The sequence below is a fragment of the Esox lucius genome, chromosome 11 (assembly GCF_011004845.1).
Source record: "Esox lucius isolate fEsoLuc1 chromosome 11, fEsoLuc1.pri, whole genome shotgun sequence".
Classification (NCBI taxonomy): Eukaryota; Metazoa; Chordata; class Actinopteri; order Esociformes; family Esocidae; genus Esox; species Esox lucius.
This window is the reverse complement of record NC_047579.1, coordinates 35,423,306-35,441,073: the sequence shown is the minus strand read 5'-3', so window position 1 is coordinate 35,441,073 and position 17,768 is coordinate 35,423,306. Positions and strand designations below refer to the sequence as shown.

Below are 17,768 nucleotides of genomic sequence, written 5' to 3'. Positions count from 1 at the left end.
AGGGCAGTCATTCTGTTCACAGCAGGGCTATTTTCACTCTCAGCTCAGAAACTGTCTTCCTTCATTTGGTTTCGGCAGCTTTTTGCGCAGCTTCGATTGTGTTGCTTCTTGGAATGCTGAACCGCATGTTCTAGCTCAGCCTGATGTAATGGTAATTGTGCTTTACCATCAAGGAACAGGTGAGGTAGGGAGGCATGACGTCAAACACCTTGTTTGTAGTTTGCTTGTGTTCGTTTGTTCCCCAGTGTTTGCTCTGCGTTGCCGTCCTGATCTGTGATCCTTTGTAAGTACAGGCCGCTACTCTGGCACTCTTGTGGACAGTGTGTTTTCAGGCAGGGAATCCATGGGCAGGTGCCGCTCAGCTTCACACTGCCATCTTCTCCCCAGATAATAAGCCAGTAGACTCAGAGTCCCGCGGAGACCCTCCACCCCCGGTCCACCCTCCAACACATACCGCAGCGGAGAACAGCAACAGCAGCCACACCTCAGTGCCCGGGGGCCTCCGGGGGCCGGCAGAGCCCAACGCTGTCGACGGGTCGTCTCAGGTCTCCATCAGCAGCCAGGAAGACACTGGTATGACCTCACAGCCTGGCCATTCACTCACTCACAGACAGTGCCTGAGTCATTCAGTTTGTGTAGCAAGTGGCTTTAGAACTGTTGTTCGTATCACAGAACAGTGCCTTTCTGTTCTGTGATACGCCGCGCTGGTTTTTGGCCCCGTTGTTAATTGATTTGTTGTTCGTTACTGACGGTTTCTCTCCGTAAGAACTAAGATGGGTAATGTCGGATGGGTAATGTTTTGTGTCCTGCCACTGGCAGGTGAAGACAATGAGACATTGAATGATGAGCTGTCGGGACGGGGTAACAATCGCATGGTGACTCGTCTGCGTAACCCGGACAGCAAGCTAAACCTGCTGAAGACCAATGGAGACGGGAGCCCAGCACCCAAGGACAGCGTGGAGGTTTGGCCTGCTTTAACTCTGTCCTCTCTGTGGGACCTCACCCACTGGCTAGTCGCTCTCATTAGAAGGCAGGATTAGCAGGATTACGAGGAATTTGGACCAGCAGGGGGGGGGAACCGCAGTCCACAATCTGATTTGATCTAGTCTGCGCTAACGTGTGAATGTCTAAAATTAGATAAATGTACTTTTTATCCCACAAATTTCACACATGGGGAAACAATATGCAGCCCTCAGTTGGATATGGAAATCCGATGTGGCCCTCGAGAAAAACGTTGCCAATCCCTGATCTAGACTGAAACCCAGTCCTCTCTTCTGCATTGACTCACTTTGTTTGCACACCGATACACAATCAACTAAACTACCAATAGTCTCCCACATGCACAATCACTAGGAAATGTTCTGTTGTTAACTTCTCTTCTTGTCTGTTCCGCTCAGTACATTCTCCCTGTGCCTCTGTCTGTAGACATCTCTTCCCAGCTCTGAGAGCGAAGCGTCCCGTTTGGGCGCTGTGAGGAAAGAATTGGTGGGGAAGGGCAACCTGAACGGTTTCTTCAAGCTAGGACAGGAGGGCAAGTATCGTGTCTACCAGAACCAGTACAGCACCAACCCACTGGGCCTCAACAAGCACCAACATCGCGAGGACCACGACAAGCGCCGCCACCTCTCCCACAAATTCAGCCTGACTCCCGCCGGGGAATTCAAGTGGAACGGCTCCATCCACGGCTCCAAGGTGCTGACCATCTCCACCCTGCGGCTGACCATCATCCAGCTGGAGAACAACGTCCCTGCCCCCTTCCTGCACCCCAACTGGGCCTCGCACAGGTACTCTTCCCCATAGACCTCCTACTTTGGCACGGGAAAATAGGATTTACAGCTGTGTGAATGGTAAACCTGAATATTATTGGCCGCTAACGAAATCTAAGGAAACTTGTTTTGTCTATACTGAGGTGGTTGGTTTGTGATTTTCCAGGAACAACTGGATAAAGGCGGTGCAAATGTGCAGTAAGGCTCGGGAGTTTGCCTTGGCGCTGGCTATCCTGGAGTGTGCGATCAAACCTGTGGTAATGCTCCCGGTCTGGAAAGACTCACTTGGACACACCCGGTAAGAAACAAGTAGTACATCAGAGACATGGCTGAACTAAATTCCCAATTTGTTTCGCTGCTCTGCTGATATGTAGTCAGTCTTCACCGTTTAGTCACTGCAGATGTCTTTTGCCGTGTAGGGAATGTATGTGGAGAGAAACCTAGGGGTTCTGCTTATTCTTCCCCTGATTTCAGGCTCCATCGCATGACTTCCATTGAGAGGGAGGAGAAGGAGAAGGTGAAAAAGAGAGAAAAGAAACTGGAGGATGAGGAGACAATGCAGCAGGCCACCTGGGTGAAGTACACCATCCCCATCAAACACCAGGTACATCTGGGCTCACCCTTCCTGCTTTTACCGCTTTCAGCCCCTTGAACCGGCAGCCTTGTCGTCTTTGAGTGACTGTTTGTTTCTCTGTCTCTCTCCGTGTGTCTGCGTAAAGGTATGGAAGCAGAAGGGGGAGGAGTATAGGGTGACAGGGTACGGGGGCTGGAGCTGGATCAGTAAGACTCATGTCCATCGCTTCGTCCCTAAGCTACCAGGGAACACCAATGTTAATTACCGTCTAGCACTTGAGGGTAAGTGTTTGTTCTGTGCACCAGTTATCCCAGTGTAATATAAGTGTGTGGCTCCGCTCTGCTCAGTATGGATTAGATGTTTTGTGTGATTTTATGCTCTTCTCTCTACAGCCGCTAAACCTACCAAAGGAAATGCGGCGTCCGGCCCTAACAAACGAAAAGTGCTGCCTAAAGCAGTGATAAACTCGGAAACCCATGAAAAGAAAGTGTTTACTCCGGTTACTGAAGAAAAAGAACAGGAGCAACCCTTCACTATGGAGTCATCTGGAGAAGGCCGGGCAATGAAAGAGGAGGAGGATGAGGAGAACATGATCACAGAGAAGGTGGAGGTGGAGGAGAAGACTGAGGACAAGATGGATGTTGACCCTTCTGTAACAGAAACTTGTCTCACCGAGGAAAAAGGTACACTGATATGGTATTGGTTTTCATGAATACACAAGGTCCCCGGCTGTGGTTCAGACTAACAGGTCTTGACTTTTAGAGTTTGCACCTAACTGGAAAAATGAAGGTACATATATATATTTGAGGTACTAAAGCTGACATTTTTTATTGTAGGTGTACTGGTGCCATGGTCACATTATATTGTAATAGATATCATTGGGTTATTTCCCAATGCTTGCTATGATTGGCTGTAGTTTACTTTAATTCCAAGCTAATCAGATGTCTTTCAGGGCTCTTTGTTCAAAAACGTTTTTTGTTGTTCATTGGCTTCTATAATTAATAAAGATATTGCTCTCTTTCCCTCCTTTCTTTGCTTTTTTGCCCCCTTTCTTGTTTTAGGTAAAAAGGACAGCATAGGTTCCTCATCAGCTACTGACTCCGGTGTGAAGGAGGAGTACAGGGAAGGAGACAAACCCAAGCAGGAGGACTCCAAGGCCCATCTTCGCCCATTCAACTGGGATGTTGTCAACGTCAGCGAGGGCTTCCAGCTCCGCACGGCCTACAAGAGGAAGGTGAAGACGTCCAAGCTGGATGGGCTTTTGGAGCGCAGAGTGAAGCAGTTCACCCTGGAGGAGAAGCAGAGGCTTGAGCGGCTTAAACAGCAGTCAGCCCTGGCCAAACACACCGTCTCCAAAGAGAGAATCCATACAGGGACTTCTGCCGCTGTCAGAACTGACGCTTATACGGCAAACAGAAAGCTAGAGGAGTTAGCAGCAACACCTTCCCTTAGTCTGAAAGCTGAGGGGCAGGCAGAGCCAGTAGTTAAAGACTCTGTAGTTAAAAGGCTGAGCTTTGACCAGGAGCAGCAAGTAAAATCCAAAACCTCAGGAGAGACTGATAACCTGGATGTCAGATTAGGTTCTGTGTGTAATCCACCAGCAGCAGGAGCCTCCGGTCTTACACTCGGTGTTCAGGGAAATGGTTCATCACAAATGGAGCTGAATGGGACCTCCCAGAAGAGCATAGAGCTTAGTGGTAAAGCCAATTCCACATCTAAAGAACCGCCTTCAGATGTGGCCAACCCTCCCAAGGCAGACATGACAACAGCGGGAGAGAACGGTAAAATGCAGGGTTACAAGCAGTTAGAGCAGGACAGTGGACAGAGGGATAATGAAATCCTGGAGGTTATTCAAAGCAAAGCCAATCCAGCGCAGGTGAACGGGAAAGAAGTGGTTGACAACAAGGCTCCTGTGCACACAAAGATGCACTTAGACAGCAGAGTGGAAAACAAGACCCTGCTAAAGACATTAGACGACGAGATCAAAGCACTGCCAGTGAAGGAGCCTGTAAAGTCTCTTATGAATGGTACCATCCCGCAGGACGGGTTAAAGGTCAGCAGCTCTGTGTTAGCCACCAACACAGCCATGGCAGATGTAGAAAAGGTTGTGGTGTCCGAGCTTGACTACCGGCCTCCTCAGAAGGTTGCCAGATTGGAAAATAATGGCAAAATACTGGCCGACTCCACAGTCACTTCGTCACTTTTGGGTCCGACCCCTGGTGTGGTCACTGTGTGCAACAGCAACACATCTGAGCCAGTGGATATTGGGCCAACAGCACCAAATAACATCAACCCACCCCCTATCCCCTCTGCAGAGGGCTCCAGCTCGAGTAACGACACCACAGAGAACCACAGTAGTGGGTCCGTGAAGACTGTTTCCCAGACCACCACCACCACCGTGTCCACAGAGTCCCGCACAGTGCAGATCGCCCACGTCTCCAGCAGCAGCAAGCCCTCGGAGAGCCGAGCTGTGTCCACCCTCACCACCATGACCAAGACCACCACCACCACCCGGGTCAGCTGCCCAGCCCTCGGGGCTGCCGTCTCCCAGGAGACCAAGACCGTTGTCACGGCAACAGTGACCGACGCCAAGTCTGGCCCTTCCGGCACTTTGGTCGCATCCATGACAGTCAGTAAGGAGTACTCCACCAGAGACCGTGTCCGGTTGCTTAAGTTCTCACGCTCCAAGAAGACGCGCTCGGGCACTGCGCTGCCCTCCTACCGCAAGTTTGTCACCAAGAGTAGCAAGAAAAGCATCTTCGTGCTGCCCAACGATGACCTGAAGAAGCTGGCAAGGAGAGGGGGGATTAGAGAGGTGCCAGTCTTCAACTATAATGCTAAGCCAGCCATGGACATCTGGCCCTACCCTTCACCCAGACCGACCTTCGGAATCACATGGAGGTTGGTCATAGTAGTTGTCCCTTACTCATTAGGCTGCGATTTTTGCAATTGTGCTCATAATAGTCTTGGCCCTGAAACTGAAACACAAAAAGTAAACAGGGTAGGAAATTAACACCCGCTGCCTGCCAAATGTGGGTAAATTTTTGCTTTGGTGCATAGATCTGCCCACACTACCCGCAACTGTGGCGGGTAGACATTAGCCAAAAAGGCGGTTCAGAAAATTCCTCCCAAAAATCAGCTCCAATGAATGCATCCAGATTCTCCCTGATTGGACATTCAACCGTGTTTATCCTGAGTTTATCGCTTGGTTGGTTGGTAAGAGCTTAAAATCTACTGGCGTGTTGCAAAACAAGTGGTGATGCGGTGAGTAGTTATCGCTATATAAGAAAGGTAGTGGCATATTGCTGGGATTAAAAAGGCCAGCAGCTGTAAAAGTAACATCAGCCAAAGAAAACTCTAACCCTGTCAAAGCAAATAGATTTATCTTCTGAAAAGTGGCGATAGGTTCACCCTGGAAAAGTGTGGGATTGGCTATTGTGTGACAAACAGAGCAAATGTATTGTTCGCTGTTTCATCAGCATTCAGCTGACAATCGTTGTTCTTTGAAGTATGTGTTCAATACACGTTATTTGAAGATTTTGAAAGGCATGCATGTGTTTGTTTTCTGTCATTTATTTTGAGGTGAAAATGTGTCTGGTTAACGTTGTGTGGCTGGTCAAATTTGGGCCTCCACCAGCCACAGTGGCTGGGTGAAGCGACAAGTGAATTTCCTACCCTGAAAGTGAATACTACTGGGCCTGAAAACAGGGAAGCGTGTGCATTTATTAACACTCTGACTGACTGAGTTCTTCCACCCAGATACCGTCTCCAGACGGTCAAGTCCCTGGCTGGGGTTAGTCTGATGCTGCGGCTGCTTTGGGCCTGTCTGAGGTGGGACGACATGGCCGTTAAGCCCTCCCCTGCAGTAGCAACCACCCGCACTGGTGAGTGCGCAGTAATCCATACTATAACCTGTACCGTCACGCCTGCCCGATGCCGTGTAAAACCCAAACCCTCCCCCTCCGCCTGTCCCAGAATCCTCGGAAACCGAGATCACCACAACGGAGATAATCAAGCGGCGGGACGTGGGCCCGTACGGCATCCGCTCTGAATACTGCATCAGGAAGATCATCTGCCCTATCGGTGTTACCGAGGCTCCCAAAGGTAACAAGATGAGGCGGCGTCTTATGTTCTCTTAGGAGCCTGCTGTCAGGATCATTAAGTCGGGGTGGGGTCTAAACTTTGTACAAGCTATGCCCTTTGCCTGTCATGCTTACACACGTGGTTTGAGAAAGTTCACGGTCTGTCCTAGAATAGACAAGTTGACATGGATGGACTACGGTCAAAATGCAGAGTTATGTGTTATTTTCCCATTTCCCTTATTCTGTCCCTCATCCTCCCTTTGTGAGTAGAGACACCCACTCCCCAGAGGAAAGGCCTGCGGTCCAGTGCTCTGAGGCCAAAGAAGCCTGAGCCGGCCAAGCAGACTGGGCCCGTCGTCATAGAGACGTGGGTGGCGGAGGAGGAGCTGGAGATTTGGGAGATCAGAGCATTTTCTGAAAGGCAAGTCTGGCCTGAGCCCTGAGAGTGGGGAGAAATGGCTGCCACAATGCATAAGATCACATGACCTTCCAACCGTTACAATGTTTAAGACAGGATGTCAAACTGATTACATGGAACGCCACGAGTCTGCAGGTCCTCTCAGTTTAGACAACCATGTGAGGGGAGTACCTGCAGTTGAATGAGTTTGACACCTGTTCTTTGAAAGGTTTCTGGATCCCTGCCCAGGTCTGTTGTGTTGGTTTGTGTTTGTATGGGGTGTGACTGACTGGCCTGTGTTCTTGCGGCCACAGGGTAGAGAGGGAGAAGGCCCAGGCTGCAGACCAGGTTAAGGTTAGTAGAACACTGAAGACTGCAGAGGAGGTCAAGGCGCAGTTGGAGGCTCAGCTAAAGCAGCAGAGATTGGCTGCTCAGCAGGTGGGAAGATGAGACAAGTTTCCACCTTAGTGAAACCAAGCCTCCCTACAAAAATCCATTGTCCTTTAAAACCGTGTCTTTTTCCGACATGAAATGCAGTACCATTCAGGTGCCAAATGTTCACTCTGTGCTCTTACTCCTCTCTCCACCTTCCAATTAATTCTGCTTCTGTGTGGTTTAGCCTGGCTTTAGCATCTGAACCTTTGCATTGTAGAAACGGTTGGAGCAACAGAAGCCTAGTGCGGCCGCCACCTCCACAACCACCGCTGCCATCTCCACCCCAACCAGCACCCCTTCTACCTCAGCGTTTGGTACCCCAGCGTCTCAGAACAGCCAGGTCACCCCAGGGACTAAACTGGTCGTGGCCACCAAGCTGGGGAAACCTGTCACATTCCAGCAGAACAAGAACTTCCATCAATCTTTTGCTTCCTGGGTCAAGCAGGGCCAGGGCAGTCCAGGTGAGTTTAGGGGTTATAAGCTGCTCATCTAAAATCCTCATCCTCCGTTATGGCTCTGGCCACTTTGTGTGTTTGACATTGATGTGATCCTTGATTTGGTTTGAGATCAGTGGTGGAAATACAGATTTTTCGTGTTCATGTCTTAGGTCGTGCGTTTTTTTGTTTGCCAAAGCCACAACGTCATTTTTGTCGTTTGGATATTTATTGGTTATGTTGACTTGCCTTAATGGCCAGTGGTGTCCACTCTCTATAAAGGAAACGTTGTTAATTGTGGGTCTGGAAAGGATTCCAAAAACCTTTTACTGGTAGAGAATGTGGTGTTTCAGTCCGTTATTCAGTCCAAAATCACTTGCAACGTCTCTGGGGCGAAATTCCGTAAAACCCCTTAGTGGACACCACTGCTGTAGGCGTTGGCTGTTGTGGTTACACACGGGGTGTGACTGCGAGTGGCTGCGTGTGTCTTGCAGCCTCCACCGGCTCGGTTGCCACGGTGACCAACAGCATGGTCACCTCTTCTGGGCAAACGTTCCAGATCGCTACCAGCCCAGTGTCCATGGCTGGCCAGGTCATCACCGCCAAGCTACCCATCCCAGCCAACAGCAAGATTGTCACGGTCAACATGCCAACCACACAAGGAGGTATGAATGGCCTCGCCGACTGTCTGGTTCCCAGTCGGCACCGTGACACGCCAGGCATACCCCCACTCGGCAGCTTTAAACGCCAGGCATACCCCCACTCGGCAGCTTTAAACGCCAGGCATACCCCCACTCGGCAGCTTTAAACGCCAGGCGTACCCCCACGCAGCACCATGACACGCCAGGGGTACCCCCACGCAGGACCGTGACACGCCAGGGGTACCCCCACGCAGGACCGTGACACGCCAGGGGTACCCCCACGCAGGACCGTGACACGCCAGGGGTACCCCCACGCAGCACCGTGACACGCCAGGGGTACCCCCACGCAGCACCGTGACACGCTAGGGGTACCCCTGCTCAACTAATTGGTTTGAACCGCAAAGTCTAATCTGTTGGTCAGATCCTCCATTAAGTCCTAGGTCTGTATGTGTTAAAATATTAGATTGGAATGGCAAGTAAAGACCTAACCCTCTCTCATTCAAGAATTAACCATCTCTCATTCAAACTTACCAGCATGTCTGTGGGCCAAATCTTCCCTTCTGAAATTTGGAAGATGCTAACATGTGAATTCAGGATTTGGCAAAGGCACCAGAACTAATGCTTTCACACAAACACTTTGTTTCATGCCACTGGTTCATACAAAAGTACTCCAGGAAGAGGTTTCCAAAGAGTTTCCTTGTCTGACCACATTAATAAACACAGTAATCACTGTGATTCCTTAAAACGTTCTCCAGGTTACTTTGTTGGACTGTGTCCCAGACAGTCTATTCATAAAGGTCTTGTTCTACTTGACCAGCAGTTCATTTGGATATGCGATTCACCCTAGTATGAACTTTTAACCAGGTTTTTTCACTTCTTGTAAACGCCCTACTGTTGAGCCCCTGTTATATTAGTGCATGCTGCTTAACTCTCCTCCATTTACAGGTATGGTGCAAGTTCAGCAAAATGTCCTGGGTATTATTCCATCCAGCACCCCAGGTAACCAGCGGACCTACTCATCATTCCAGAACCGCACCGCCACCATCAACATCCGACCCAATACGTCCACATCCACCACCACTCAGCAGGTACAGACCCCACGGATCTCTCCTCTGTCTCACGCTGTTCTTGTCCCCCCCATGCTCTCCCTTGCTCTTTCATTGATGGAGTTTTAATTGAATGTAGTTACAGGAGAATAGTCAAGTGCATCCTTTAATTGTGTTGTTTCTTGATCCCAGGTCATCACCACTGGAGCCCAGATCCGTCCGGGCATGACGGTGATCCGCACACCCCTTCAGCAGGGTACCCCCATGGGCAAAACCATCATCAGAACCCCCTTGATGGTGCAACAAGGTACTCTTCCAGCCAGTAGGTTTCTACTCTGCTGTCTCCCTCCCAGCCTGTAGCCACATGGCTCTGATCACTCCTCAGCATGAACATTGAGGACTGCAAAACCGCTATCAATGATCATACATTCAGAGTATTTTTTTGTAACAATTACCAGAGTAGTGTAGTGTAACAATGAACATCACAAAGGTAACGTAGTGTAACAATGAATGTCACCGCGGTAGCGTAGTGTAACAATGAATGTCACCGCGGTAGCGTAGTGTAACAATGAATGTCACCGCGGTAGCGTAGTGTAACAATGAATGTCACTGCGGTAGCGTAGTGTAACAATGAACGTCACAAAGGTAACGTAGTGTAACAATGAATGTCACCGCGGTAGCGTAGTGTAACAATGAATGTCACCGCGGTAGCGTAGTGTAACAATGAATGTCACCGCGGTAGCGTAGTGTAACAATGAATGTCACCGCGGTAGCGTAGTGTAACAATGAATGTCACCGCGGTAGCGTAGTGTAACAATGAATGTCACCGCGGTAGCGTAGTGTAACAATGAATGTCACCGCGGTAGCGTAGTGTAACAATGAATGTCACCGCGGTAGCGTAGTGTATCATCACTGCATCCGATTGTCAATGATAGTTTTCCTTAGTAGTCTAGCAACCATTTAAGCTCATTCAGATTATTGTGGAAATACATTTATATCTTATTGTGTTTCATAGAGTTGTTTTATAAATAAACTAATGTTTTTTTGATTAAGTAGCCAAATTTAGTTTAAAACAAAGTATAGCCTAATCTCGATGGACTGACCTGGAATCAAACTCTCATTGGATAGAAACGTAATTGTGCTGACCACTGCATCAAGCAGCAGCTTGGCAGTGTTTAGGGCCTGCTGCACCAAAGTCTGTCATTTAGACCCCAAACCACATTTTGATTGAAAATAGGATTTTCTTAGCTTTCTATTAATGGTCATTCTGTGCTAAGTCAATTACATCCGGTTAAATCAATATTATAACTGAACAGTTATTTTGAGAAAAACTAATTCAGCGTATATGCATTTTGAATATTTATTCACACAGTTTAGAACAGCCATTAGAGCTTACAAAACATCACAACATAAAATAAATAGTAACAGCATGCTAAAAATGTGGGCACACACCTATAGACTTAAGTGTCAAATACATCACAATCCAGGTGCTGCATCACAACATAAAGGATATTGGAACATGGAGTTTCATTCTGTCTATTATGGAGACTTGAGATATTTACTGTGATATTAATGCAAAATGTCTGCAGATTAATAAAATGTCTGTGATCTAGCTAGCAAGCCATTCATACAGCAAAGATCATAGCCCGAATTCCATGAAAATGTCCCATAAATACTGAACATTTCCTAATTTCTGAAAAAACATCACACGACCCACCAACACACATTGGGAAAATCCCACGCATGCTACTGCAGTCTCTGCAACCTTATCTGACAGATGAGTCGCAGTGTTGAGAATTGACCTTGCTTTTGCTGTGGGGTTTCAGGCTGGGTATCTGTATTAGCACTTTGTCAACTGGTGACGTAAAAAGGGCCTTATGAAATAAATATGATTGATTGATGCCGAGTTGAATGGACTTCCTTCACACATAGTTGGAGATGCAAACTGTTTGTACATGTCGTAACTATCAGTACGAGTGAATTCATTTATAGGTACACAAACAGACTTGGGGGCTGTGCAAGGTGCTCATGTTTAGTACCGGACTCTGGTCTTTAGGTGTGTCTAACTCACTGTCTCTGCCTGCCCTCTAGGCCAGGTCATCCGAGGCCAGCCTGTCTCCACAGCAGTGTCCGGTCCCAGCCCTGTGCAGACCAACGCAGGCCAGCGGGTGCTGGGTACAGCCCCTTCCCCTCGCACTGGCACCCCTGCCCCAGGGCAGACCCCAGCACCCCCCACCCCCCAGGGAGCCCGGCCCCAGCAGGGCCAGGTTAAACTCACCTTGGCCCAACTCACCCAGCTAACTCAAGGGGCACAGGTGAGGAGCTGCATCTCATTTACACGACCGTAACCCCCTACTGTGACGTGTGCCGACGCACCCATGTCGGATGTATTCAATGTGTCGGACTGTGTTTGGCTTCCAGGGAGGGAACCAGGGTCTCACGGTGGTGATCCAGGGGCAGGGCCAGACCACAGGCCAGCTGCAGGTCATCCCTCCGGGGGTGACGGTCATCCCAAACCCTGGGCAGCAGTTAATGCAGGCCGCTATGCCCAACGGCCAAATGCAGCGCTTCCTGTTCACCCCCGGGGCACCTGCACCGGCCCCAGCTAGTGCTTCTGTCACACCTGTCACAGCCACTGCCACCACACCTTCAGTGCCAGGTAAGGACTAGCAACTTCAGATATCTTACACAAGGCTTTGTATTTGTGAGTTTGACCATCAATTTAATCTGAAAAACATTAATAATGCTCGTTTGACTCTCTCTTGCAGCTCTGTCTCAGCTTCAGGTTCAGACGCCTGCACCTCAAGCACAGGCATCAGTCCAGCCTCCTCTAAAAGCTGTCACTCCGGTCCAGCCCCCTGCTCTCACTTCTGCGCCTCCTCCAGTCTCCACAAGTCAGACGCAGCTCCCTCAGACGCAGCTCCCTCAGACGCAGCTCCCTCAGACGCAGCTCCCCCAGACGCAGCTCCCCCAGACGCAGCTCCCCCAGACGCAGCTCCCCCAGACGCAGCTCCCCCAGACGCAGCTCCCCCAGACGCAGCTCCCCCAGACGCAGCTCCCCCAGACGCAGCTCCCCCAGACGCAGCTCCCCCAGACGCAGCTCCCCCAGACGCAGCTCCCCCAGACGCAGCTCCCCCAGACGCAGCTCCCCCAGACGCAGCTCCCCCAGACGCAGCTCCCCCAGACGCAGCTCCCCCAGACGCAGCTCCCCCAGACGCAGCTGCCCCAGACGCAGCTGCCCCAGACGCAGCTGCCCCAGACGCAGCTGCCCCAGACGCAGCTGCCCCAGACGCAGCTGCCCCAGACGCAGCTGCCCCAGACGCAGCTGCCCCAGACGCAGCTGCCCCAGACGCAGCTGCCCCAGACGCAGCTGCCCCAGACGCAAGTCCACATCCCCCTCCAGTCCCCCCCAACCTTACCTATGCAGCACGTGGCCCAGATCCCAACTTCTCCACAGCAGGTCCATATGAAGTCTCTCTCCATCTCCACCACCGTCTCCAAAGCCACTGTGAGGCCCATCCAGGCCCAGGCTCAGATAAGGCCTCAGCAGCTGCAGCTCCACCCGCAGCCCCAGCTGATCACAGTGCCGGGGCTTCAGCAGCAGGTCCAGGTGCTGGGCACCATCCAGTCCCATGTGGCGGCCCAGCTCCAGGCCCAGCAGGGCGGGGTGGTGCCCCAGCAGATCAAGCTGCAGCTGCCCATCCAGATCCAGCAGGCAGGGGGTCAGGTGCAGGCCCACCAGATCCAGAATGTGGTGACCATCCAGACAGCCAGCGTGCAGGAGCAACTGCATAGGATCCAGCAGCTCAGAGAGCAGCAGCAGCTGAAAAAGAAGCAGCAGGAGGCAAAGAAAGAGCAGAGCCTGCAGGCCTCCAGCCCCGCAGACATCATCCAGAAACAGGTGGCGATGAAGCAGAATGCCGTGATAGAACATCTGAAACAGAGGAGAACCATGACGCCGACAGAGCGGGAAGAAAACCAGAGGTACGGCTTTCAGTGTTCAAATGTTGTAGTCAGAATAAAATGTGTGTGATTACTCAAGTAAAACAACTGAAGTGTTTTGTATGATTCCGTAAGTCTAACAAAAGGCCTCCGTTCCTTTATCCCCCATGCTGACCAGGATGATCGTCTGCAACCAAGTGATGAAGTTCATCCTGGACAAGATTGATAAAGACGAGAAGCAGGCGGCTAAAAAGAGAAAGAAGGAAGAGTCCGTGGAACAGAAACGCAGCAAGCAGAACGCCTCCAAGCTCTCCGCGCTGCTCTTTAAGCACAAAGAGCAGCTCAAGGCTGAGATCCTGAAGAAGAGGGCTCTACTGGACAAGGAGCTGCAGCTAGAAGTTCAGGTCAGTGCCATGGCAAAATAAGGACATGGTCAAGGGGTGGGTGTGAGGCTCAAGGGTATTTTATTAACAACTCCAAAACAAGACTGAGTTAAAACTAAACCTTTTCTTTTTTAACTAGTTGTGCTCCCTCAGGATTGTCAGTTGGTTGTTAGGCTGGTGCGTGGTGGTCTTCTAGGGCACAGACAGAAATAAGTGGATAATCCGTTTAGTGCAGAGTTTACCTGTTGGGCTGGTGAAAGGCAGCTGTTTAGGGATGGGGCAGGCCCTACGGGCCATCTCTGGAATGTTCCACCATCTGCCCGTATTCCCTCCGTGGTGTCCTTTCTGGTCCTGAATCTCTGACGGCGGCATGCTGTCACTGCAGGCTGGGCGCCACAATACACCAAGACATCTAGTGTCCATTGGCCAGTCATTCCTGAAATTGAGAACGCACTGATTGCCAACTATGAACCAATCTTTTTCTTTCCTCACCTCTCTTTCTCCTTGCCCCTTAGGAGGAGCTGAGGAGGGACATTAGCCGTCTGAGGAAGGAGAAGGAGAAGGCCCAAGCAGCAGCCTCTCAGGCGGCGGCAGCCGCAGCCCAGGCAGCTTCGTCCATCTCCCCCACCGTGGCCTTGCCTTCCTCTGCCTACAAACGCAAGAGGGACGAAGAGAGAGACTTGTCTTCCGCCAAGCCCAAGAAGAAGAAAATGATCTCTACTACCTCAAAGGATCACAAAAAGGAAGTCAAGCTCTACTGTGTCTGCAAAACGCCCTACGACGAGTCCAAGTAAGAAACCGCTGCAGCCAATCGCATTGCAAGAGAAATGCTGAGTTGAAACTGCAGCCTGAAACGTAACCAGTCCACGTGGTTTCAGGTTCTACATTGGGTGTGACTTGTGTTCCAACTGGTTCCACGGTGCATGTGTGGGCATCACAGAGAAGGAGGCCAAGAAGATGGACGACTATGTCTGCAACGGCTGCAAGCGGGGCCAGGACTCGCAGGATTCGGAGGGCGCCACGGAGGAGCTGTACTGCATCTGCCGGACGCCATACGATGAAGCGCAGTATGACCGCATTATACTGACAAGGTTAATAGCTTGAGTGGGATGATGCCATTGGTCCAAACCGCCCTGACCTGTACTTCCCGTGTCCTGTCTCTCAGGTTTTACATTGGCTGCGACCGCTGCCAGAACTGGTATCACGGGCGCTGTGTGGGCATCCTGCAGAGCGAGGCCACCCACATAGATGAGTACATGTGCCCACAGTGCCAGTCCACAGAGGACGCCATGACGGTCCTCACGCCGCTCACTGACAAGGACTACGAGGGCTTAAGAAGAATCCTGCGCTCCTTACAGGTATACATGGCCGGGGCCGCATTCATCAGTGTTTGACCTACACATTAGCCTAAAATGTTACTTACATATTGAACTCGTAATGTTTGTACGCAGAAACTGCCATTTATCAAACCATCCTGCAAGCCTCATATGTATACCGATTGGAGGTCATCATTCATAAATACTAGTTATTAGCTCATCCTGGGTGAGATAACAAAAGCCTAAGGGTGAGTAGTATTAGGATGTGCACTGGAATAGCGTGCATTCTCTTTGTTCCCCTTTCTAAAAAACTTAAACTTACATAAACAGTATCTGGCAAGCCAGTCTGCAAAAATGCCCCATTCGTTTTTTTTATTCACTCTGAAATGAAGCATGTGACATCATCTCAATCTGTTGTATTTTAATACTGGTTTTACACAGGCAATAATGAACGAACTCATGAACCAACAATGATTATTATCATAACAAATGCACTAAATGTGATAACGATTGTAAATAATATGGTTTTCTGCAGTAAGCCTGTTATGAAATATTGCATGAATTTATTATAGAAAGGTAATATTCTTAACATTATTTATTCTCACAATTTAATTCATGTTTTAAAAAGGTATTTTTTTCATACTAGGCTAGTTTTGACAAGCCGTTTTTGCTATTTCACCACTTGGTCATAGCGTAAATTTACGAACACTCAAGCAAATGTTCCTGTTGATAAATCTCACACTGTCGAAGTAATCACACATGTTGAATACAGATTTATGGTCATGCATGATTCATAAATGAATCTCACCTCAGTAGGGTCTTCCTTTGCAGTTTTATATGGAGTTTGGCAGGGCTGACAATGACTTGATGCACACTTTTAAAAACCACAAGAGTACGGCAACTTCCCAGCTTAACTAAATCTCATCATCTGGTGAATATCGATTTTTCTGTTAATTAACAGGCTCACAAAATGGCGTGGCCGTTTCTGGAACCGGTAGATCCCAATGATGCTCCTGATTATTATGGGGTTATTAAGGAACCAATGGGTAAGAACAGATCCCTGTAATATCTTTGACTCTTGCTATGATTTTAATATTTTTTGAGAATATAATAATTCTGAATGTGTTACTGTAGATAGTAGACACAATGTGATCATAGCACATTTTTTTGATGGTTTAAAAACAATGAATTGACTTTGATCAACCTTCTGTCTTACCCCCAGACCTCGCCACAATGGAAGACCGATTACAGAAACGCTATTACAATAAGCTCACAGAGTTCGTGGCAGATATGACCAAAATATTTGACAACTGCCGCTACTACAATCCCAGCGATTCGCCCTTCTTTCAGTGTGCAGAAGTTCTGGAATCATTCTTTGTACAGAAGCTCAAAGGTTTCAAAGCTAGCAGGTAGGTCTCAAGCTGTCATTACTCTCAAAGCTCCTGTCATAAGGTCTATCATTAGAAAATACCCACCCCATTCTCCACTTGTCTCCATTTTATATTTTCTTTATCGTGCTATGCATTTGTGCCACGCTAGTTGGCTTCTTACAGTCTCTGAGCATGTTGTGTTGCATTAGAATGCACTGCAGTAGCCTGACCTTGGCTGTGGCTCCACCCTCAGACCTACTGGTGGTCAAAGCCTACAAGTTCCGGCATCCTCTTGTTGCCTTAGTTGTCAATAGAGCTTTATTAGTGTGTTCCAGCACTCTCTTTGCCATGCAGATCACTTTGCATTTGTCTGTTTCATCTGTACTGCATGCATTTGATTTATACCACTCATTCTCTCTTTCTTGCAGATTGTGATGTCATATGTCTGACGTTATAGCTGGAGTCTGAGCTGGATGCTGGGGTCTCTAGTAATGAATCATGGAACTTGCTGTTTCATAGACAGTGGAAATTGTGTGTCACTATTTAAGATTAAGCACACAACACAAATGAGAAAAATCCGTACTTAAAAGTATATAAACCAAATTTCCAAAGATGCCTTTAGTGACAATCACAAAATGGCAGCCATGTTGACAAACAACAATTACGTAATCAAGGGATATGCTTTTTGTCCATTTTGTTGATTTCAAATCATATCGATTATTGTCAAGATAACCTACTTGTCTGGAAAGCTGTTACTTAGAATTGAGTGAATATGCTTTACCCCAAAATGCTAACAATGTTTTAGTGTTCAGTTAACTGAATAGGTTCTCTGTTGGATTGGAATAAAATCTGGACCACATGTGAAGCTGTACATTTTATTATAATATATTTATCAAATTTAGTTTTGTCTTGCTTTTCCTCGTGGCCTTCTTTCAGCTGATTTTAATATAGGGCACCGGTTTTGTAGGTAATTTCTAGCTGAACTACTGGTTAAATGTTATAATTTGGATGTTTTAAATCATTAATGAGGTAAAATATATATATATATATATATATATATATATATATATATATATATATATATATATATATATATATATATATATATATATATATTGATTGTATGGTATTAAATCCTTTTTTGAAGGTTATTTTATTGTTAAAATTAACAGTGGTCAAGGAATTTATTTAGACTATAAAGAAGAAACTGTCACTTTACTGTAGTGGACACCATATCTTGCTGCATAAAATACCTCAGGCTGTAGTAATGGAGCACTATTTAATTGACTTAATGAGGCATTCCCAATTACCCCAACATGGCTGCCTGTCCTTTCTGACCCCAAGGCATCCATGTTTGTATCACTGTTTTGTATGTTTTTGTT

At 48.4% G+C, this 17,768-nt stretch overlaps 1 protein-coding gene across 7 annotated transcripts in view; it reads left to right on the top strand.

The window, feature by feature from the left end:
* bptf (bromodomain PHD finger transcription factor) overlaps positions 1–17,768 on the top strand; it is a 29,183-nt gene that overhangs the window by 10,435 nt on the left and 980 nt on the right. For 2 of the 7 annotated variants that reach the window (XM_029123185.2, XM_029123180.2), the window contains 25 exons: positions 388–573; positions 820–962; positions 1,426–1,784; positions 1,933–2,064; positions 2,241–2,370; positions 2,486–2,621; positions 2,733–3,023; positions 3,402–5,241; positions 6,100–6,224; positions 6,316–6,444; positions 6,693–6,843; positions 7,134–7,257; positions 7,472–7,715; positions 8,183–8,353; positions 9,275–9,417; positions 9,568–9,697; positions 11,467–11,690; positions 11,797–12,034; positions 12,144–13,359; positions 13,496–13,721; positions 14,216–14,490; positions 14,579–14,767; positions 14,866–15,058; positions 15,978–16,062; positions 16,239–16,425. In XM_029123185.2, coding sequence (XP_028979018.2) covers positions 388–573; positions 820–962; positions 1,426–1,784; positions 1,933–2,064; positions 2,241–2,370; positions 2,486–2,621; positions 2,733–3,023; positions 3,402–5,241; positions 6,100–6,224; positions 6,316–6,444; positions 6,693–6,843; positions 7,134–7,257; positions 7,472–7,715; positions 8,183–8,353; positions 9,275–9,417; positions 9,568–9,697; positions 11,467–11,690; positions 11,797–12,034; positions 12,144–13,359; positions 13,496–13,721; positions 14,216–14,490; positions 14,579–14,767; positions 14,866–15,058; positions 15,978–16,062; positions 16,239–16,425 — 7,267 coding nt within the window. Of the gene's footprint in view, positions 1–387; positions 574–819; positions 963–1,425; positions 1,785–1,932; positions 2,065–2,240; positions 2,371–2,485; positions 2,622–2,732; positions 3,024–3,401; positions 5,242–6,099; positions 6,225–6,315; positions 6,445–6,692; positions 6,844–7,133; positions 7,258–7,471; positions 7,716–8,182; positions 8,354–9,274; positions 9,418–9,567; positions 9,698–11,466; positions 11,691–11,796; positions 12,035–12,143; positions 13,360–13,495; positions 13,722–14,215; positions 14,491–14,578; positions 14,768–14,865; positions 15,059–15,977; positions 16,063–16,238; positions 16,426–16,814; positions 17,441–17,768 lie in introns of those variants that run through there. The other 5 variants (XM_029123182.2, XM_029123183.2, XM_029123181.2 and 2 more) reach the window with 5 other exon arrangements.